The following is a 24,173-nucleotide window of genomic DNA, read 5'->3' as shown; positions in this document are numbered from 1 at the left end:
TATATAAGTATGTACAATGAATTCATTATTTATACTACTCCAACTTTCTTAAGAAATAAGTAAGTAAATATCTCAAAGGAAGGTGCTTTAGAGGATAACTATACACCGCGATTAATTTAAAACAGACTTCAAAATACTAACGCGTTAGGAAACATCATCCAAACCATAGATTAACTATCTCCCTTGATTCCTATGTCAACAAAACCTTTCCAAGTTTCCTTCAGTTGTTTACTCTCATCAAACAAATTGCAGCATGACCACTGTTTTTGAAGGAAAAGAATGCAATCATGCTTGTTTCAACATAGGTGACAGTCTCACAAGGAGAGTCATACCTTATTTAATCAAGGAAAGCATTTGTTTGCACTAAATTAATGCACACACAAGCATTTATGGAGAATTTTATTCCAGAACTATTCCTGACAGCATCATACCAGAACTTGGTAGCTCAGATTCACTCAATATTTTTTTGCAGTTGCAGAGTGAATCAGAGATTATAAATAAGGATTATTCAAAACTTTTTATTTGTAACATAAAACTTGATTAGACCATTTCTGAGAAGCTAAATCTCATGTGAACTTCATTATTTAAAAAGCTATAACAATAATTTCTTACTCATTAGACTCAAAGATGATTCACTGTGGTTATCTTTCATTACACAATTGCATTGCATTTTCAAATTTAACATCACTTTCCAGTGAGCAGCCATAACATCATTTCCCACATTCTTTTAAAAAGGTGGTTCTCCCAAATTAAAAGATTTGCTCAGCCTCTCTGTACCATTGCACTATGAATCACATTTTGCAGATATATTTTTAAAAGACACTCAACTTCAATAAATCTTAAAAGCGTTATGTTTGTAACCAATCTGATAGGTACTAACAACACAGCTTTACATTTCAGTTCTGGCATACTGCGCTGCATTTGCCTTCTTCTACTCCCTCTAGTGTTGATAATGCACACTCCCGGTCTCTCTGCTTATTCAGTTACCTCACTAAACAACAGCCAAGATAAGACCTGCCCATTTATGACATCACCTCTTTATTCAGCCACTGTTAGGTGAAGCTTTAACTTCAGACTTTGAGGTGGGCTGTGTGCACGCAACTAGAATGCTTTCCCTCTCTCACTCCTTCTCAGTCTAGGAAGTGATCTGACACGTTATGAGCTCATGCCATAGCTGCTGTTGCTTTTTGTTTATTGGACCTGAACTAAGGGTTTTTATTACTTCGCATGACCATTAGTGGAATTACGGCTGTTCCTGCATTGTAAATAGGATTTCTTTTTCTCATCTTGTAGGTAAGTGTTTTAACTGATTTCTTCTAATTCCCAAGAAACTTTTATCTTTTACTGCCCCGCAAAGATTTTTCAAGTGTTGAAAGACAACAAATTTAGCTATCGGAGATGAGCAATAAGATAAAAGCAAAACTGCCAGGCAGTCCGGCTGTGCTGTACAAATAAGAAGTTTTTATAAAAAGCATAGGTCAAATTTAAAAACAAATCGTTTCAATCTGTATGCCAGTCTCAGCCTTTGTAAACATTTGTATAGAAATCAGGAACCTGAAGACTATTCCTTTGCTCTAATCACAAGGAAAAGACCACATTATAAATTGTCTCACTAAAATTAAAGCTTCACATTTTCCAAGCATGGCTAGTACTGCATGTGTGGTATTATCCCTTAATAGCTGTTTTTGCAGTTGTGAAAGGAAATCAATACTCCTTCAGCACATGAGCATTTTGAACATGAAGAACAAATATCTTGTTCACAGCTCGATCTACTTCGGTATACTTACAATCTTTTGTAAAGGATAAACAAACAGCTACACCTAGATTTTAAAGCCTGAATTACTATCCCACAAGTCTGTAATGAGGAAAACAGATGTGAGTTTTAACTGCATAATTCAACTCAGACTAGAAAGAATAAAGCTTAAAAATATTCCTTTCCTAGTATAATGCCAAAATTCATTGCTTGATCAAATGTAGTATGTGACCTGCATAATAATTCAACAAATCTAGTGAGACAAACTAAGAAACCTAAGCTCTAGGGAAGTGCATCAAGCATGCAATCATTTCAACTGCTATATTCAGTAATTAAAAAAAAAAAATCCTGCTAGTGTTATGCTCTGTAGTGACTGTCCGCTCATTTGAAAACTTATTTTTGTGACTGTATCTTACTCGCACACAAAAAGGGAAGGAAAATTTTCCACTGAACAGGTTCTACAAAATGTGGCACATAGACACAAAATTTCCAATGGATTCTTTGTGGAACAAAATGGTTGCACATATATTAAGAAAGAATGCAACAGGCCTAACCTATTTTTTCTCAGTGATTGAAATTATTTAAAAACATTTAAAAAATGGCCTGATACTGTTTTTCATGTGATGCTATCTATGGATGCCCAATTTTAATAAACATTTTTCTACGTTGATTCCCTGTTAACTAAGTTGCTAATGTTATCATTCCTTTTAGCAAAGATATAAAATGTATATACTTAGTTTATATGTTTACAAATGAATTTTAAAAACCTAATGATTAATTTATTTATACAGGCCACCTTTTTAGATTATTTCCTAAAAAAATCCTAGTTCACGTATATAAAAAGTACTAGTCTCGTTCCTTTATACCCTTCCTTCAGTCTGATGAGAGCTGTAACTGAATAGTCTGTAAGGCTTAAGGCTTACACTGAACATAACCTTACTACAAAAGCAGTATCTGCAAACACTGTTCTCCACTTTAACATTCACATGAGATTATACCATCAAAATATATTATTTCTGATATGGCTATCATTACTCTAAGCCTAAGTCAATAAATCACTGGCAAAAAGCAAACACTGCTGTGGAAGAGGATGCTATTTCTATTTCAGGTATTGTATTTTGATTAACTTAAACTTTTATTCTCTGTGACTGTCAGATGCAGTGATTGAGCAGATCTCTGACACATCTCGTCAAAGTTGCAAGAAATGTTGCAATGTATTAGAGTGACAATGAATGCATGCAATTAACTAATTAATGAAGGGTATTGTTAGGCCATAATTTGGTTTGAACATAAAAATTTCTTCCCTTCAAATCAATTCTGGTCAGTTCAACTGTACAATTGAACATTTTCTACTCATCAGCATTAGTGAAACGCAGAATCATAATGCAATTAAAGCTGCTTTTACCTAGAAATAGTGTCAGACCAACTTCTAAATGCAAAGGGTCTTGCCTACATACTTCTTGGAAATATATAACTATGGATGTTCATTGTCTACCACATATCCATTGGGGTTAACTTAGAGTCTGTGAAAAAATATGATTGAAATGTGATTAATAAACTATTAATTATTATGAGTTCTGTTTCTTTTACCTCCCAAACAAACAGAAATTCCAATTACATTCACCATCTACTGCCTCAGGGTATAGAGTCTTAATGAACGTTTCTTTGCACCCAGATGCAAAATGCAATCATCAATTCAAGTATACAAAAAGAAAATTGTCTACTGTCAGAGACACAAATGATCCATATTTTTCTTGTCAATATATGTCACAAGTCCTAACCTGTTGTAAATCTGATTTACTAGGCCAAATTTAAGTATTTGTTTGACCCCTCCCCCCACCATACAGAAACATAAGGTTCATTTAATTTCTTCCAAAAAACTTTGAAACATACTTTAATATTAAAACTTTCATTTTCAAAGGTTCCAGATTTAAGTATTTCATGTAATAGATAGCCCTGAATTACAAAAACCCTACTTGTTCACTTAAAATGTAGAGAATTGATTCTATGTCATCACTGCGTTAATTCTATTACCAAGAGTTCGAGTTCATTTTACTTACAAACCATGTATTTTCCCTATGTCCTCTGGCCTATTCCTTCCCTAGATATCCCTATTAATTTACAGAAGCCATTATTCATTTTTAGAATTTTAAATGTGTCTATTTTCCCCCCTAAATTCAGACATTTTGTTTTAATCACATTCATACTGAAAATGACCAGATAAATACCATGGTTAATAAAGTCAACATGGCAAGTAAGATTCAGTAAACTCTTTCAAAGAGTGATTTTTTTTCCCTTGGAGACCTCCACTGTTTTTCTCAACAGGAGACTTTGTTGTAATTAAAGCAGAGAAAACTGGACAGCAGCATAAAACATCTGACTTCTGGCTCCTAAAAGCAGACTTTTTGTAGTGTGTACCACCCCCCAGTGGGCAAAAACTCAGTAGTAAACTTACAGCAAGCGTTCGCCTTCAGGAAAAAAATGTGTGCTTTTTACTGCAGGAATAAGAAAGATGCATTTCTTGTTCTTCATGTTTTTATCACATTTAAAATGAAAAGTTTTTAATTGATCTAAGAAAACAGAAACTGAACAAGGAAAGGTTTACATTTTTCTTTTTCTTCCCATTAAATTTACTGTAAATGACTTTAATTGGTAGATGGCCATCTTTTACACCTTCCAAAAAGAGACATTTATGCTAATATTTCTATAAAGTTTTATTTAGCCAACAGTCAACACTAGAAGATGCACATGTAGATGGGAAACATTAATATAGCAATCATTTGCAAGTATTTTAATAGGTGACTGAAAAAACAATCACCAAAGCCTGGCATTGTGCAAGGCCTTTAGTAAGGAAGATGTATATCACAAATTGTATACATCACAAATTGTTCTCTCCCACTAAGAACTACAAAGACATAATTCACTTGGATTATTTTACAAGTAACATGTATGTTATGAAAAACAATTTAAACATCAGATAGCCGCTATCAGGGAAACTATTAAAAAGACCATTGGCAACTATTCTAAGTGGGAAAGAAAAAACATTGAAGCATTGTCTACCAAATGAACAGTATTTTGTGTGTGCTTAACCTCTTGCTCTACCTCAGCTTCAGTGCCAGGAATTTATTAAAGCCCCTACCAGGTACAATTCCACTTAAATTTGACAAGGGAAAAAATTTACTTTGAGACAATGACAGCATTTGTTCTCTATTCTTTAACTTTCTATGCGAGTAAGTTACCTTAGCTGCAACTTTGAAAAAAAAACCTAGAGGCCATACTTGGCTAAACCCAAAGAATACAACACCCCCTCCCTCCCCTTAATCCCCCCAGAAAAACCAACCCCACACTATTCAAGCGCTATCTTTTCTGTTTTACAATTTAGCATTCAAACTGCAACATTCCTACAGGAAAAGCAGAAGCAGAATGCATTTCATATAAGCAGAACTTCTACAATACTCTGGACTAACAGCAGCAAATTTTCACTTCTGATTACAGAAACTTCATTTCATTTTGACATATTAAAACTAACAGAAATACTGGCCATAAAACCCTTCAGAAAATATTAATTGTACAATGGAATATCATTTTACATCCACTTCAATGAACAATAATTGTGCTTCTCTTTCACTGCATGCAAAAATGCAGGAAATTTCACACTTTTACTCAGCATCCACTTAAACTCAGCATTAAAAACAACTTGATTTACATACAGAAACAAGAAAAGTGAATTATTCTGCTTTTAAGTTTTTCAGGAGGGGGAAAAAATTGCATATTTCTATTAAAGTTTGCATAAGCAAAAATAAATTCTTATTCAGCATCAGAGGAGAAATAATTTAAACTAAGAAGTCTACATGCTCCACAGCCATTTTAAATTCCTTGGCCCTCAGGAGGATACTTAGAGGTTCCTCTGCTTGCTTAGCGTCAAACAAAAGAATGGGGCACCTTCCTGAAATATGATGATCGTGGTAATTTCAGCTCCTAGACAGGGTGCTTAGAAAGCATTTTGCTGTCACTATCAACTAACCCTGAAAAATACATTTAAGAAAACAATACATATACTATGTTTTAAATACAAATGAATACTTTGTGCACATTTAAAAACTTAATAGACCTTTTTAAGCAATTGTGGCCTGTGTAATCCAGTAACTTGACCAAAGGTTCTAAACTGATCACATACACAATAGGCAATTATTCAATTTTTTTTTACAAATCTAAAACACATTAAAGACACCATTTCTTTTGATGCCCATCCATTCCAGATACTGACATATTCATTTAAAAATACAGTAATATATAGTAAGTGACATGTTAACGAAGAACTCAAATGGTTTGAAATATTGAAATTTAAATTCTTAAAGCTAAATTAACTCTACATTTACAGCCTAAAAATAATGCTTGACATAATTTTCAATAATTGTTTTAGACAGTAACTAGAAACAAACCATCAGCTTTCACAGGTACCCAGATTCCTGCTATAGAAAGCAGATTATATTGACTAGTTAAGAAACTGATGCAGTCTAAATGAAGCCAAGCTTAAAAAGAACTAAAAACAATTCTTGACTTTGTGCAGCTTTTATCAAAAAAGGGGGTGGGGGGTGGAAGGGTTGGGAAGATCAGTTTAACTTTTTATTTTTTTGGCTAAAGGCTCCAGCCTCCTCCTAAGTTACTATAAATAGTTTAACACTTTTTGCTTAGAGTAAAATAATGCACGTGTTTTATCCTATATATCTTTTCTTTATATGGTAGTTTACACATTTTAAAATAAGACTCCTCATTTCTGTGCAAGAATTACATCCTTAGTACAGCTTCAGTTTTGGAGTAAGTACACATAAGGTTATCACTAGCCGTATAACATATGTGCAATAAATTGTGTTTCCAAATATTTTAACAAGGATTATTATTTTAGGAAAGACCATGAACATATTAAGTAAACGTACTTAAAACTTTCTGTTCACAGTGGTTCACCTCTTCTTTTTTTAACTGAAGAAATTTAGAGATAAATATATTTCTTAATGCATAAATTGAGACTTTACTTCAGCTTTCCCTCTCTTTTCCTTAAGGTTTTTTTTCTGTTTTGTTCAAAATTAATGACCTCTTTCAAAACCATGGGTCCATGAAGCCTCCCAACTCGATGTTGTAGAAACCTGGACATTGTGTCTGTACCAGTGGGGGTCATTTTTCTTTTTATCCTGCAGGCTCAGCTATAATGACTTGATGTTAGGGAATATGTAGAGACAGCTCAAGAGGAGGAAGGTCTGAGCATGGCAGCAGGATTCCCTTCTTCTCTGTAGACAGATCACTGCAGCCTTTGATATGCAAAAACTTTGTTTTCAGCTATAGCCTGAGATATAAAAGGGAAGTGCAAGATATCAAACACAATCAAAACCTGAAGAAAACTGTTCTCAGTTTAAGAAAGGGAGGAGGGGGGCAAAGCTTAATCCACATTTTTGAAACAGTGTCTTCTTCTCCAGAGAGACCTGCTTTTATTTTTCTTTCTCTTGTTTTGATGTAATTTTGAGAGAAGGGATAAAAAAATTCCAAGAACTTAATGAGCTTTAGTGCTTTCAGTTTAATCCTCCATTGCCACTAATACAATAGTGGCAATAAATGAAAGGTTGCATATCAAATGGAGCAAAGAGGCAACAGTTTAAAATTTGAAAAGGTAAAACAAATACATTTATCTTCTTTGTCTCCACCTGTTTGTAACTGTTTTTGTTTCTCAGAATACATACTTAGAAACTAATCAAATACATATTTTTTCAGTTCACTTTTTAGCACCATGTTCGTTATGAAAACTTCTAATAAACTATTTTCTCTTATTTTTATCAATGGATTGGCAAAAGTTAGTTTCTTCATATTCTAAAAGCTTGGGTTTGGGGTTTTTGGGGTTTTTTTACAAGTATATTCCTCCCCCCACATTATGTTTCAAGAAAATATCTACTCTCAGACCTTTGTTGTAATTTTGAGTTTGGCAAGAATGTCAGTTTTATACAAATTAGACAATGAAGTATATTATAGTACAAGGTTTAGGAATAGATTCTAGGCGGCATCACCTAATATTTCCACATACACAGCAGCCATGTAGGTCATAGATACTAAACAATGTATGATTTAATTTCACAGATTGTTTCTGACTTGTTGCTATTTTGCAGTTCATGCTTATTGGGTAGCATAAGTTAGAAATGTCCTAAAAATGATAGGCTATTCTATTATGCCAAGATGTAAACAGGTATTAGAACTTCCTTTAACACACAGTGCATTATTTAAGGTAAAAGTAAAAATATTTCCATTCTTAGAGTAACCATATTTGTTAATTTAAATCACTACTTCCATTAACATGAACTACTGAAACAGGTTAGAAAGAAAACAACTAGAAGAAGGAACACAGCATTTAAAAGTTCCCTTAGTAGACATTTATCTTACTCCAAAGGAGTTTCTTTACATAGAATTAGGGTCTCCCATACCTCTGTTACAGATCAATATCTAATTTACAACAGTTTAATACCAATGTAACTGCTGCCTGGATATGCTCCTGTTTTACACTGTTGTAGCAAAGCAGAATCCGGTCCATAGCATTCCACTTCCAAATTGCAAAAGACAAAATTAATTTCATTTTTACTATGCTTAACCATTGTAAATATTAACAATTTTCTAATCGGGGATAACAGAGCCATTCTTCAGGCTCCTGTTTTCTTAGAACAGTTGAATTCTGAAGATGCTTAGCTTATTGGAATATATGCAACTGATAAGGGGAAAGCAAACTGCTGTTATGGCTTTTTTTAATTATAGGGTCAGGAATTTCCATTTCATAGAAATGCTACCTATGTGCATTTACAGGACATACACTATGAATCTCACTGGATAACCCTGTAAAATAAAAATTCCTGAAGTAAAACACTCCAAACTCAAATTTTATGCTTGTATTTAAGAAATCTAAACAGTCAACCCAGCGGTTTTCCTTTAGATATAACAGGTCTTATTACCTGATACCCTACCATGTCAGAAACTGGAGCACACCAGGACTATGAAGTGCTGATCTGAGTAACTACTTCATGCAATAAAATAGCTTACGTTTGAATAACACTACATATTTTAGTACAATTTATGTAACACACAGAGATGTCCTCATCCTTGAAGGCTGAATTAAGGCAGGTGGCCAGGTAATCCACATACTTCAGAGTACTGTGTCTGTGGTTAAGGTGAAACATTAACACAGCGTATATAGGCCCATCCTTTCTACTTTTAATTCATTAATTGCCACCCAGTTATTTTTGTTATTTTATGTTTAAAGCAAAGTGGAGGATCACACTATAGCAAGAATGAAAGCAGACAGTAAAAGCCTGCATAGCCTCCACTAAGACTGGACTTCTCATTTTTAATCCAAAGGGGCATGCATTTCTTTTTACAAAAATAATTTTTCTATGCTTTGTTGATTAAAACTGACTTTAATTACTATTGCACTGAAACTGACAAAATGAGATCGCTAAATTAAAGACACAACAAATGTAAAATTAGACAGCAGACTGACTGTTAGCAGCTCTACACATTTTACTGAATTATTGACATATTAAGGGAGCAGTGTATGTGTTATGAATATAATAAAATGTAACTGTTTATATAAAAGAAAAATGAAGTGTACAGCTTCTCTTTGTGGCTAGTGCCCATTGTTATAACAATCTGTTTATTTTCACAGGATATTAACAGTTCAAGGGAAGTTTTAGAAGAGGACTTCTCTAGGATGAAAACAGTGTACTTCTGTTTCTTTAGAAGAAAATCATCTGAAGCTCATAAATTCTACTTTAAATAACTCATTTTTACGGACCACAAGGAAAAAAATTCTGTATTACAAATTTTGAAAAAAAAAGTGTTAAGTAAAAGCTGGAAACAGTTATCTCCAAGGAGGTATGGCTTTATCAGGATGTAACTACTGTACAAAGTTTATACTTGGATAATTTGGGACAGCAAATAAAAACTTTTCTCAACCTCCTAAAGAATTTATCAGCATTCAAGCCTCAGCATAATGAATAGTTTCTATCACGGGGAACTAAAGTTACTATCCCAGACTACTACCCCACATAAAAGAGTTCCTAAGAATTACAAAGAGAACAATTTCTGCTAAGGGCATTAAATCCAACAAAAGAGGCTCCTCATGCATAGACTTTATATGAAGAAAAAAGCAGAAGTCTCACTCCTGCACAGAACCAGGAAACTGAAGCTTTTCCCCTCTACAACCTGGTGTGCTTACGTACCATGATAAACCTTGGTTGGATTGTTCACTGAACATAGTGGAACTAGACAGGAAGCATACATACATTACCAGGAAAGGTCACTTGAGTAAACACAGTCAAGAAAAACACAACTATATGGAATAAACCATAAAACTTCAAAAGTCACTCTCCAGAGAAAAAAGATATTTATGTTTATTGGATTTCTTCAAGCACAAAATTTACTCACACCTTTAAATAAGGTAGGCTCAATATTCATTTATTTTTTTGTTATTCTGCAGAAAACAACGCACAATTAATAAATGAACCTGCAAGAGAAAAGGTCTTGACATCACATAAAAACTAGGTGATGTTATAAATTTTCAGTACCCTAATTACAATGATAATTGAATGATGTTGTCTTGGAAGTTATAAATATGCTAATTATGTGATTTGAATGTACAAACAAACACTACCGATGCATGGTCCAATTTCAAAGTCACAAGTTTATTTTTATATTCTACACTGCAGTTTAAATTAACAAGATGTGAAAATGTGGGTAAACCTGACAAATAGTCTGTTATTAGCATAATGCTTAGAAAGGAGACTTTCAAGAATGACAAATATTTAAACATTAAATTAAGCATGTAATGAAATACTCCATCCAGTCATCTGGAAGAGCGTAGCTCTAGCAGCTCTGAAATTCTTTCCCATGCTACATACCAGCTCCTTGGGTTATTCTCACTTTTGACCACTCCAAATATTTTTAAAGGCCCAAGCTCAACAGGAATAACAAATTACTTATTTGCATTGCACTTTGATTACAACAATATGGGGCTGACCAGTCTAAGGCAAAAGGGGCTCTTTTTTGGTCCTTGCTTTTTGTTTGTGTTGTGGCGTTTTACTGAAGACGCTAGGTCATCTGCTGAACTATTATACTTGTATTGGGACCCACCGGTCAGCTCCCCTCCCTCCCCAAACAATACTAAACATCTTAAATTGGAATCAATTGTAAACTCTTTAATATTGCTTTAAAAGGTACATTTTTGCTTAAGAAAATAATATGCAAATAACCCTCAGATGATTTAAAGTTATTATACAAAACAACTTCCAAGCCATACAAAGTAGAAATCCTGATGTAAAGAACTTAAATCATTAACCTAATATTCTCAGGTTTACAATAATATACACATCATATCTTCTGCAGTTTGAAAAGTGTAATTCATTTTAGTTTCTTGACCAATAATCTGGATACTGTTATTCTGTTTTTTAGGTTGTTGAAGACCAGAAGACTAACCTGCGTGCAAATCTCATCATTCCTGACCATGATTGGTATAACTTGGAACTTCTTCCTAATTTGGACTAAAATAGGGCTATTGCTTAAAATGGCACCTCATTCTGTCAGCGCTAAACCATGCCCTTCAGTGTGTCGCTGTGATGCAGGGTTCATTTACTGTAACGATCGTGATTTGACATCTATCCCTACAGGAATTCCAGAGGATGCTACCACTCTGTACCTTCAGAACAATCAAATAAATAATGTGGGGATTCCTTCAGAACTAAAAAACTTGCTTAGGGTAGAAAGAATATACTTATATCACAATAGTTTAGATGAATTCCCTACCAACCTTCCTAAGTATGTTAAAGAACTACATTTGCAGGAAAATAATATAAGGACTATTACTTATGATTCACTTTCACAAATTCCATATCTGGAAGAATTGCATTTGGATGATAATTCAGTTTCTGCTGTGAGCATTGAAGATGGAGCTTTCCGGGATAATATCTATCTCAGACTGCTTTTTCTTTCTCGAAATCACCTTAGCACCATTCCCTGGGGTTTGCCTAAAACGATAGAAGAGCTACGATTGGATGATAATCGCATTTCCACAATTTCAGAGCTGTCCCTTCAAGATCTTACAAATCTAAAACGTCTTGTTTTAGACGGAAATCTTTTAAACAATCATGGATTAGGAGACAAGGTCTTCATGAATCTAGTCAATCTAACAGAACTGTCATTGGTCCGCAATTCCCTTACAGCTGCACCGGTAAATTTGCCAGGCACAAACCTAAGAAAGCTTTATCTCCAAGAAAATCATATAAATCGTGTACCACCCAATGCTTTCTCTTATTTAAGGCAATTGTACAGACTAGATATGTCCAATAATAATCTCAGCAATTTACCTCAGGGTGTCTTTGATGACCTGGACAACATCACTCAATTGTTTCTTCGTAACAACCCTTGGCACTGTGGGTGCAAAATGAAATGGGTACGTGACTGGCTGCAGTCATTGCCTTTAAAAGTTAATGTACGTGGACTGATGTGTCAAGCACCAGAGAAAGTGCGCGGAATGGCTATCAAGGACCTCAATGCAGAACAATTTGATTGTAAGGATGAGGATATTGTCAGCACCATCCAAATAACTACTGCAGTACCAAACACATTATACCCCGCCCAAGGACACTGGCCAGTTTCTGTGACCAAACAACCAGACATAAAGACTCCTAATTTGAACAAAAACTACAGGACCACAGCAAGTCCAGTACGCAAAATCATTACGATTTATGTGAAATCTGTAAGCACCGAAACGATTCATATTTCTTGGAAAGTTGCACTACCAATGACTGCTTTGAGACTGAGTTGGCTGAAGATGGGTCACAGCCCTGCCTTTGGATCTATAACTGAAACAATAGTAACAGGAGACAGGAATGACTATTTACTGACAGCCCTTGAGCCAGAATCACCATACCGTGTATGTATGGTTCCCATGGAAACCAGTAACCGCTATCTCTCCGATGAAACCCCTGTTTGTATAGAGACTCAGACAGAACCCCATAAAATGTACAATCCCACAACAACCCTAAACCGAGAGCAGGAGAAAGAACCTTACAAAAACTCTAATTTACCTTTGGCTGCCATCATAGGGGGTGCAGTGGCACTAGTAGCTATAGCCTTGCTTGCTTTAGTATGCTGGTATGTTCACAGAAACGGATCCTTGTTCTCGCGGAACTGTGCATACAGCAAGGGACGGAGGAGAAAAGATGACTATGCTGAAGCTGGAACTAAGAAGGACAACTCCATCCTAGAAATCAGGGAGACTTCTTTTCAAATGATACCAATAAATAATGACCAAGTGTCCAAGGAGGAATTTGTAATACATACCATTTTCCCACCTAATGGAATGAACCTATATAAAAATAACCACAGTGAAAGCAGTAGTAACAGAAGCTACAGAGACAGTGGTATTCCAGACTCAGATCATTCCCATTCATGATACAGAAGGAAATGATGGACTTTGGTTTGTTTTTCTAACAAGAAACGAATGACTTTAAAGGTTGCTGTTCTACTGCAAAACACTGGATTAAAAGACTGACAAAGCAATGTACTGTACATTTGCCATATAATTTATATTTAAGAACTTTTTATTAAAAGTTTCAAATTTCAGGCTACTGCTGCGATTAATGTAGCGGGGATACCTGACCACAATTCTATATTTTAGTATTTTTTAGTAATTTGTACTGTATTTTCCTTGCTAATATTGAAGTTACAGACCATTTAACTTTTGTGTTCTACTGAGTAAGATGACTTGTTGACTGTGAAAGTGAATTTTCTTGCTGTGTTGAACAATCAGGACTTTGCATTCGAGATCCTTGTAAGTATAAGCACAGGCCATTTTTCACTTTGGTATTAATAAAATGTTAAACCTGGCAGATTGATGAGATTAACAAGCGGCTGCAAAAATTCACAGAACTACATACAATGTTGGGACTATTAAATCTGTAAACCACAACAACACTCAATAAACAAAAATGTGCGTAGTAATGGGCAATATCAGCTGTCTGGATATATCCATTCAACAACAGTGAAATCAGAATTTATTTTATACACAAATTGATCATATGCATGAGAATAAAGCTGTTGTCTTAAAAACAATTTTGAGGCCTAGAAGTTAACAAAACTCATAAAGTGGCTTCAAGAATTCATCAAGCACTGCAAAACCAAGGGTAGGTTTAGTTTCTGGTACCAAAATTAGTTTATTTATCTGAGGAAAATGATGATGGGATAAGCATTTGGGGATGGGGGAAAAAAGGTAAATTTAGAAGCTGCACTGCAACAGAAAATGTGTTAATAATTCCACTCATGAGAAAGAATAAAAAATGAACAAGGCTAACAGGAAACCGTTGAAAGTAAGTAAAGCCTCAGCCAATTCAGAGTCACGAGCATAAATGGATAATTGTACATTTGCTGAATACAGAAATATAGTTACTTCTAAAACATATAATTAAATATAATATACCACTCTATTTTAAATATGCTTTAACTACAGTCAGGAATACTGCCCATTACTGTCACAGTTTTTTCAGAAATTTCATTAAAAAATGTAAGGTAACATTCTCTTTCTGGCTTCCTATGGAATTGCGAGCTATTTAATGTTTAAAACCCAAGCCACTATTTTTGTTGCCATAATCATTCATTTTTTTCAACAAAAAACCAAAGTGCATTGTACGCCCTTTGGCTAGTCTTGTATGTGCCTTGATCCAACGCTATGTGTATTCAGCGTTTAAAAAAATCAAAACAATGACAAAAAGGTAAAATTCTTTTCATACATACTTAATTATAAAATATTGGTCTTATTGATGAATAAAATTTAAAAATAAGTACAGAACAATGTGTTTTGCTTTTCCTAACTGAAGTGCACAGAAAGCAGTTAAGAAATTAAAACATAGGTTATTCATATGCCTGTGCACTAATAAGAAAGCCCATCAGAGACAATTACCTTTCAGGTCATGAACTTCAACTGCTTCATCACTTTGAAAACAGGTTGTCACTTAACTTCTGAACTATGTCAACAACAGAAGGCAGGCAAAGCATGGATCAACAGCCCTCTAAAGCACATATGCTGTCTAATGAATGTTTGTATTCATGAACTGGAAGTACAAAAACAGATTGGAAGGATGTCTCTAGGTACAGCACAGTATGAATTCTTTTCAAAAACAACAAAAAAAAGACAAATACCTATATTAATGTTTTGGATGGCACCTTTGATAGAGAGAGCATGCATAGAATAAACATCAACAACTTCATATCAAATGCACTGTGGATGGCCCTTTACCAAAAGCCTTAAAACTGGTACAGATGTTCTCCTAGCAATAGCTGGAAGAGATCCTAAAACAGACAACTTATGATATATATGGCGGGGGTGACAATTCAATATTCCAGCACACTTCCTTTAGATCCCTCACTACCCCGCTAATCTTTCAAGTGTACCTACAGCTTACAAACCCTTATTTTCTTGCACCTTATTTTTAGATGTGGAACGACACGCTTCTGTGAACCATCAGCCTCACAGTACCTTCCTACTATAGGGAGTTCTCGATGTGCCTTTTATACAGTGTAGATTAGAGTCTGCAGAGGCAGGGAAACCACTATGCTTCATTGCTAAGGTCATTTACTGGAATAATTTTTCTTTCCCCAGTGAAAGAATGACTGCATCCATTTGGCTCTCAATACAAAAGGGGAGATCACTCTAAACAGTGACTGACTCATTTTCAAAAAACATTTTTGCCAAATAGCCTCATTATCAAAGACAAATCTAGAAAGCTGAGAAGCTTGAGATGAGTAAACACAGGGCCATGTGAATCCTGTGGGCAAAAAATCCCCAAGCAAGAAGTAGAAACAGAAAACAAGAAAGGACAAAGTTTTGTCATGGAGCATAGCGCACACTATTTCCTACAGAACTCTATGGCTCTGAGAGCCAACAAAAATCAGGGTTACTGCTACCAAGAGCCCGCAGCCCTTTCCAACACCCCAGTTCTTTAACTGTAAAACTCCTAATTCTTCACATTGCAAATTAAAGTCCATAGCATGAAACACGCTCCACAGGAAATCTCTCCTGGGACTATTTTTAACTTATCTGGTCTCACCCTACTCTACCTCTTCCCACCCGTCCAAACATGAAGATCCCATGCTTTGCTAAATCATTCCACTGTAAAATCTAGAAGAAAAAGACTATATAGAAAACTACCAATATCCAGACAGGACACGCATGTGATTCATCAGTACATGATCTAGGTCAGTGGGGGGCCAACCTTTTTGGCAAGCCTGCCAGAAATTAGTCCCAAACCCTCACTGAGTGCCAATCCAATCCCCTTCCCCTAACCAATCTGCTGCTCTTCCTTCTGCTTCCTGCCCAATCTAGTACTGTGCTGCCTGTCCCCTCCCTGATCTGCTGCGTGCCACACACAGAGGGTGCCTGTGTCACTTGTGCCATGCTGCAGGGTGGCTACCCCTGACCTTGCTAATGATGTAAATATTTCATGGGATAAATTCTGCTCTCTAGTGTATACCCAGTCACATAACCAAAATCAAATTTAGTGATTCTGGAGTTACCTTATGCAACAAAACATGATGCATCTGCAGCTGTGAAGTTGTAGTGAGTCAGTCATTCCTCTATTCAGTATCCATTATGTTAAAATATGTTCACTTGTCAGATGCAGAGATTGCTTTTAAACAAAACTAACTTATAAATGGATTATACTATTACTACAATTTTTCTTCTTTTCAGCTGTATATACCATTCTGTTCAACTCCCAATCATGGCTTTCAGTTCAAGAATATATTCTTTTATGGAGCACTACAGCTTTCCCCTAGTTCTGTGTATAAACCATTTTCCTATCACTCAGGCATAACAGTTTATACAAATCTTGGTAAGTCAGAGATTCTTTAGGATCGAGCAATTTGCATACCGCCTCTATTAAAATAATAAAATGAGCCTCTATTAAATTTATCTCAATTAGACACTTGTCTACTTCTCTTTCTAAAGTGTACTGGTAAATTTTTAATTCAGGTATGAATGAGAAGAATGTTATTTATGATTGTCTAAAGTTTTATGGTTCAGAATTAATCAGTACCTTTCACAGTGCATTAAAAGTCAACTTAATGATTCTGTCAAGGATACTTTATAGTTTTTACTATTAATGTTATCTTCTGGTGTTTACAATACTATTTATAAATGCTTAGTGTGCTGCTTGAGCCCAGAATACCAGCTCTGCAAAACTGGCACAGATAGAGCCATGTTCATTTTGTCTTAACGACTTCCAAAACGAATTTAATTCAGGTATAGGTTGTTTCTTTTAACTATCCGCACTGTAAATATAACCTAAACTCTTCAGACTTTAGGATTTAACACCAACCACCTCAAAACATGTTGCTTTTGGAACCCAGTTTCCAATTCAATTGGTAGCACACTAGTTTGACTGTTAACTGATTGTGCTGCTTCTGTAAACACTATATACTGCTAACAGGAGCAAAAGCAATACATATAATAGTTGTTATCAAAGTCATTGATTGAAGACATACCTCTTCACACAGTGCTTATGTGTTAAGTAAAAAGCAACTTGTTTTGTATATTCTCTTTTGTGACCAAAACTGGACGTACATTCATGTTTCTAACAATGTTACCTGTCTTGATTTATCGAACACTAACGTGTTTGCCATGTTTTTGAATGGAGCTATAATTGGCACAGATACTTCATCTTTTAAACATAACTTAACCTCATACCAACACAGATACGACTGCCCTTATCATCAACTGATTCAGCATTACATTCAGAAATAATTCTTGCTTAATTAACTCTTTCCACACAGAAAACAGAAAGAGGGAGGAAAAGAACTCTAGAGCATAAGCCAATTTTAATATATTTGGGGTGACGAGGAAATTTTTTCAGGCATAAAATTAACTACCAAGTTCAAAGCTGCTTTTTCTGAAGCAGCTAGCAACAACCATTACCAGACACAGGATGGGGCACTGCATTAACTACTTTTCTAATCCGGGACAGAAATTCTTATCTTCCATAACACATTGTTTTCATAAGAACTCTCTCTCTCTCTCTCTCTCTCTCTCTCCCCCTCTCCCTCTCCCTCTCACACACACACACATGCACACGCACATGCACACGCACACACAGTGTATTTTCTTGCATACCACGGGACCCCAAATAAGACACACACCTTGTTTTTGGAAAGTTGGAATGCAGAAAAAAAAGATTTCTCCAGAATCATGCATGGAGCTAACTGCAGGCAGCAGCTCACTTGCCCTCAGCCAGCTTACTGGCAGAAGCTACAGTATTAACCCTTTCACAGCCACTGTCATATTGGCATCAGCTTTTGGCTGCACAGCCAATTCAGCTACTGCCAATTCAGCAGCAGCTGTGAGAATTAACACTGACCCAGAGAGAAGCAGCAGCTATTCTGGCAGCCACTACAGCACAATGTCTCCATACTTCTATACCTCTGTGCTTCTATTCCAGCAAAGAAAAAAATATCACTTCCCTATTTGAGAGACAAACCCCAATTTTGGAGGGCTGAGTTTTTGGAGAAAAGGTGCTATTTGAGTGCTTTTGGTGTTATGATGTTCTAACAGGGTTACACTATACAAAATGTTGGGCCTACAACATCAGTGTCACTTTAACGATGTCAAGGATGTGACTCAGACTATAGCATGCATTGTTATTATCTTATTTCATCAAATCAGGTATGTCCCCTTTCCACGTCCTGCCCCCACCCCAACCCCACAAATGCAGATGAGAAACATATTGAACATGTTGTTCTCAACTAAATGAGGTAATACTAGTTAGCTCATAAGTAGAATTGCATGCATTTAGCAAGTGCTTGAGATGGAATATCAGCTTACACAGACCACACCAGCTATTTTAATGCAGTGTAAATTTACAGACAATGTGACATTCCTCTCATACACTGAACCAAAACATTTCAATAAAATTGATTTTAAAAGATGTACACTTCTGTTCCACTCTAGTAATTCTCTGATCATCAGTTCTGAGCTGAAACTCACTTACTCAATTCAAAGGCAAAAAGATGGTGGCTATACTTATTTGTTTCTCCTTTGTAAAGGATTCCTGGTAAAGAACCTTTCTAAGTTTTGGTAATCTTCCACTATGCCGGGTACCAGTGTGATCTTTCTTAAGCATCATATACCCATCTTGTGATATTATCAACACATCAATACCAAGTTTTTCATGACAATTAACACCTCATCCCCATAAAATGCTCGTTTCATCTAGCAAGAAAACTTTCATTGTAAACTATCCCTGAAATGAATTTGAATTAAGTCTTAAAGAGGTGCACTGTATTAATTTATTGAGATTCCTTTTTACAGCTGTTTCGTGTCATCTTAGAATGACAATATAATGGAATAAAAACACAGAATCTACCTATTACTACATTACCGTAATATGAGCCTAAAACATTTTGTGTAATTTGAACCCCATGACCTTCTAGAAAGGAAGCTAATAAATAAGCAATAAAAATAAAAATGTCCTAGTAGAACTAATAAAATGTGTTGACTGGTTCAAAATTAGTAAATGGCATTCATCTTGGGTGAGATTCAACAGCTAGTAGAGGGTCAGGACAAAATAGGGTTTAAGCAGATCTCTTCCACTTAAACACAGGTGTTACTAAAATAAAACTTAGTTAACTAGCATTTTAATGTGTTTAGTGAGCTGTCATGTTTCTTTACAACGTTTTTCACTGTAAAAAAGGGACGATAAAGATCTTTGATATGTGTTGATAATATCACAAGATGGATATATAATGCTTAAGAAAAATCACATTGTACTTTCAGTTCTATTTCCAAATTCTGATAAACAATACATGCATTTGAAACTCCAAATAATTGGAGCTGTTAAAATATAAGGATTCCTTGATGTTGTGTAATCATCAAATATGGGATTCATCACTTGCAGCAGTCCCAGGGGGGATACATTATGCATCATTTTAAAAATTTATTTAAATTAAAGAGAACATAAAAACTCTAATAGGATCAGAATGTTATATCCAATTTATGTAATTCTAATCCCAGCTAGTGGCAATGCCTCCCAGATACATACCTACTGTGTAACCACAGATTTCCTAGTTACAGCCACAGTTTAAGATAAAAGAAGGGAAGAGATGCACAACTAATTCTATTTTCAATGCTTTCATGTTCCAGTGCATACAAAGACTCTCCTTTAAATCTGGCCTAGTGTCTCAGGAAGTCCAGAGGGGGTCTTACTGATACAATTTACATCTTTTGCTACCCCACCTCAACACATACATTAAGCCAGCACAGATTCCTTTAGGCTTACTGACACTCTCAGGCTTTCCAGGCAATAACCTTACCTTTCCTCCCACTATTTCTCAAGAAATACTGAACGTTGCCCACAGACTTAAATGGAGTTGAAGGGCTTATCTCTATTGTATATGGTATATTGGGGTAACTACACTGATTTTCACCAGTATAACTAGATATAGATGTGTCTATCAGGAGCATGTCCAGCTGTGTACACTAGATGTGCATATAAGGCTGCTGCAAGAGTAGGAGTGCAGTGCCATCAGTATACTTATGACACCAACTTCTGCCTCTCTTTCTTCTCATCTGCCCCAGGCCATGCTGTTTTAGTCCTTACCCCCTGCCTGTCTGCAGTTAGGGACTGGATGCAGTTGAACCAACTAAAAATGAAGCTATGGTAGAGATAATGGTAATGAGCAGACCACATGACATAGGGTCTTGGAACACCTACAACTGATCTGGCTCTTGTCACTCAAGTTCACAAACCTGGGGTGATCCTGGAACCTCTGCTGTATCTGGATCTTCAGGTGGCAGCAGTGACTAGGAATGCCTTTGACCAACACTATCTAGTAAGAAAGCTATAGCCCTTACTTTCAGATTCAGATGTGGCCCACCTTTTTAACCTCAAGGTTGGACTACTACAATGCACTCTGTGTGGAGCTGCCCTTGAAAACCATCCAGAAACTGCAGCTGGTGTAGAACATGGTGACTTGCCTTCTGGCAGCAATGGGGTGCCAGAAGCACATAATTCAAGTGCTCCAGAGTTTGCATTGGCTCCCAGTACCTTTATTGATGCAATTCAAGGTAATGGCTTTGACCTATATGGCCAACAGTCTAGACGCTATATACCTAAGTGACTGCCTTCTCCCTTAGATGAGAAGATGCTCCATCACAATCTGTAAGGTTAGCCAAGAGCAACCTCCTGAAAATACCATCAATACATCATGTCTGCTTGGGGAAACCATATGGAAGGTCATTATCAGCAGTCATTCTTCAGCTGTGGAATGTCCTCCCTCTTGAGGTCAACCATAGACCAAATCGGGACATCTTTCAAAAGTGCTGTAAAACTTTACTATTGGGGCAGACATTTAGCAAATGAAGCTGGGCTGAGATACTGGTTAGGGTGTTTCTGTTTTATGTTGATGCTCTAGTTTCCCTTTTATTTTGTTGGGAAAGGTATAGATATAATAAACTAGGTAAAATAAATGAATAGCATAAAAACAGATTTGTTTACACTGATTCAACTAATATAATTTGTGTTGAAGTAGGAGTAGCATAAGTACACATACACATACAGTCAATAGGCGAATGTCAAATGATTCTAAAATAAGTCACATTACCTTACACCTTTTTCCAGCATATGTTGAGACTACAAGTGTTATCAGTTTAGCTTTCCTTACACACTGATTGCATGAATAAATGTAGATCTGAGAGACCCTGAATTTAAGAGTCTGATTTACATCATTTTCCATATCACCAAGTATTACTGAATCAGGTGGATAAATAAAGGCTTGATACTGTATCATTGAAGCTAATAAGCATTTTTCCATTGACTCAAAAGGGAGCAGGATAAAACCCTTGCAATGTAAGTACCAGTGCTATGATAAAGAACCAGATTGAATAAGAAATTTTATAAAATTACTTTGTTTAAAATATTGGCCCAAAAAGTACTTGTTATGAAAATAAGCCTCTATGAAAGGTACTAGATGTCCCTTTATTTCTGTTTTTTTCAATCCAGTAAAAATAGTTTGTCTCAAATCAGCTAAAAATTCCCCAGCAGCATAATGACCTAATAAGCCAAGTGAAATTGAATACTCTATTTCTATTTTCCAAGCAAGGGGTGACCAGGGGAAAAAATTATAGTAGCTGAATTATTTTTTTTAAGTTCTTCTAATTTTAATAACCTAAGGTGTCCCTAGTAAAATAACTGTGAGAAAACTATTTTTTAAAAACCTGACAGATTTTTTTACTGCCCACAAGGAGGAAATTGGTAATTAAAAGATTAAAATCCTCATGCTGAGAAAGTGCCAACCTAGATAAATGGACATAATTTTGAAGTAATTTCAGGGTATTAGCTGATAATGCAGCACCTCTGAGCCCAATGTCTTTAAAAATATTAATTATATTATAAAGATTCCTTAACTGTGTGTTATTCATGTTGTTTCTTAAAACCCTTTTTTGTTACTAAAATGCAGCATACAGTACAAACAAAAGCAAATTACTTACAGATAGCCAAAGTTGTATTAGTTTTATCACTGTTCATTTGATGACCAAATGGAAACAAATTCAAGGAAAATTCTACTGGAGTTCATTAACTTCCTACCTTGCCCCTAAAAATGTCTCTTTCATAAGGTCAAAAAAGGTGACAGACTGCATCTACACATACTATTCATGCACCTGAATAAACTCCAGCACAGTTCACACTGGAATTTATTGCTCCTGGGTGCAGCATTTACGTGTACCTGGGACTGAAGCATGTTCAGCCAGGGCAGCGCAGCCTCGGCTGGAATGGGATTCAGGGGGTCAGCCTGCCAGCCCAGAGCTGCACCACCCCAACTCAACATGGTGCCAAAGGGCTGGCTGGGGCATGAGGGTGCTACAGTGTGGGGCTAGCTGACAGGCAGCCCCCACACTATAGTGCCCTTGGGCCACAGCCAACCCTGGTCACTGTCCACACGTGTTCCAGTGCATTAAATAACACCGCCTCAGGATAGATAGTACATGTGTTGGGCAGTGCTATCCTACAGCGGAATTAGTTTGTTAACTGTAGCCTAATAGCGCCACGTGTAAACAGTGACACGTAAAGCACATGTGTAGATGTGCCCAAGGAGTATGAGAGAGCTGCTGCTACCTATTTTTATTCTGTCTTTTGTCATGAACAGAATTATTTTAATTTTTACCATTACAATTGCTTAATATGGAGGTGGAAAGATAGAACAAAATCACACAAATTGTCAAAGGCTGAAGGCTGAAATGTACAGATATGACTCAACATACATGAAAACCACAACTGTCATGTAATGTATGGGCCACATTCATCATCCAACAGGACTGCAGCTCCCGGTAAAACTCATTAATGCTTTTTTTCTTTTTTTTTTTAAAGCTGGCTGAAGCTGATTGTTTAGGATACAGAACAAATATGTAAGGACTGACCATTAACTCAGTGTCATTAACACCATTCCTGTCTACTGTCTCTCATTAATCAAACCCAAGCTTCCTCCAACACATACTAAGTGCTGATATAAAATAATTTATATGCAAAATCTAGAAGCATTACCTGAGGTTACAGACACACAATGCTAAAAAAAAGTGTCATATAAGGCTTAAAAAGTTACCACCAGTATTGTTTCTCCTGTTTCTTGTGTGGGCTCAAAAAACTGAACTGTTCATCTGAACTGGAAAAAAAAAACTTACTTAGAGGTAACTTTTCTCTATTTGAAAAAATGAAAAATACTAGAAACAAAAGCAGCTAGTTTATTAAGGCTTATTTACATCAATAAAGCTTGCCTTTAGGCCTAACATATAATTGAACAAGACTTAAAAGATTATGGGGTTGCATTGATTAGTGTATTCCTCAAGTGCATATAAAAGCACTAAAAGGAGCCAACTCCTGCCAAACCACCTGCAATAAGTATTAATTGAGAATATCCTACCTTGTGGAACATACTGATATTCTCTACTCTTTGTGGTTTAAATAATGAGCATTTAGTTCACAGAGCAAGACAGCAGATGAAATAGTTTTCTACCTTAGATATTTTTAGGTTAAACATAACAGGAATTGCATCTATCATTTTTTCTCTTTCTTGTTTTAATCTGTACTCTATCCTTTATTCAACCTCCACTTCCAGTCTAGCTCTATTTACCAGAAGAACTTTATCTATTACTGAGAAAATGTTAACTTACATTTTTTAAAGCAAAATTTAGTAAGTTTGTCTAATGATCCTAATTCTGGGTTTGTTAATGTTTTAATGTAATTCAAGAGTGAATCAAGAATAATGTGACGTGATATGAAGAAAAGCAGAACAGAAAGAGAAGCCATGTACCGTAATGTCCATTTATAGAAAACAAAATCAAAATCCTTCTGGG

The 24,173-nt window shown here is 35.8% G+C and overlaps 2 protein-coding genes across 2 annotated transcripts in view; one reads left to right on the top strand and one right to left on the bottom strand.

The window, feature by feature from the left end:
- The window catches only part of MACROD2 (MACRO domain containing 2), a 1,830,990-nt gene that overhangs the window by 1,541,679 nt on the left and 265,138 nt on the right, over positions 1–24,173 (bottom strand). The window lies entirely within an intron of this gene.
- FLRT3 (fibronectin leucine rich transmembrane protein 3) lies at positions 1,058–14,616 on the top strand. The gene is made up of 3 exons (XM_019516251.1): positions 1,058–1,293; positions 9,447–10,220; positions 11,231–14,616. The coding sequence occupies exon 3, from the start codon at positions 11,283–11,285 to the stop codon at positions 13,230–13,232; it is 1,950 nt and encodes a 649-aa protein (XP_019371796.1). The 5' UTR covers positions 1,058–1,293; positions 9,447–10,220; positions 11,231–11,282; the 3' UTR covers positions 13,233–14,616.

This window comes from Gavialis gangeticus, unplaced genomic scaffold, assembly GCF_001723915.1.
Source record: "Gavialis gangeticus isolate Ggan-Ray unplaced genomic scaffold, GavGan_comp1, whole genome shotgun sequence".
In the NCBI taxonomy this organism is placed as follows: Eukaryota; Metazoa; Chordata; order Crocodylia; family Gavialidae; genus Gavialis; species Gavialis gangeticus.
Note: the sequence above shows the minus strand (reverse complement) of the source record. Positions and strands in the feature narration are given on the sequence as shown.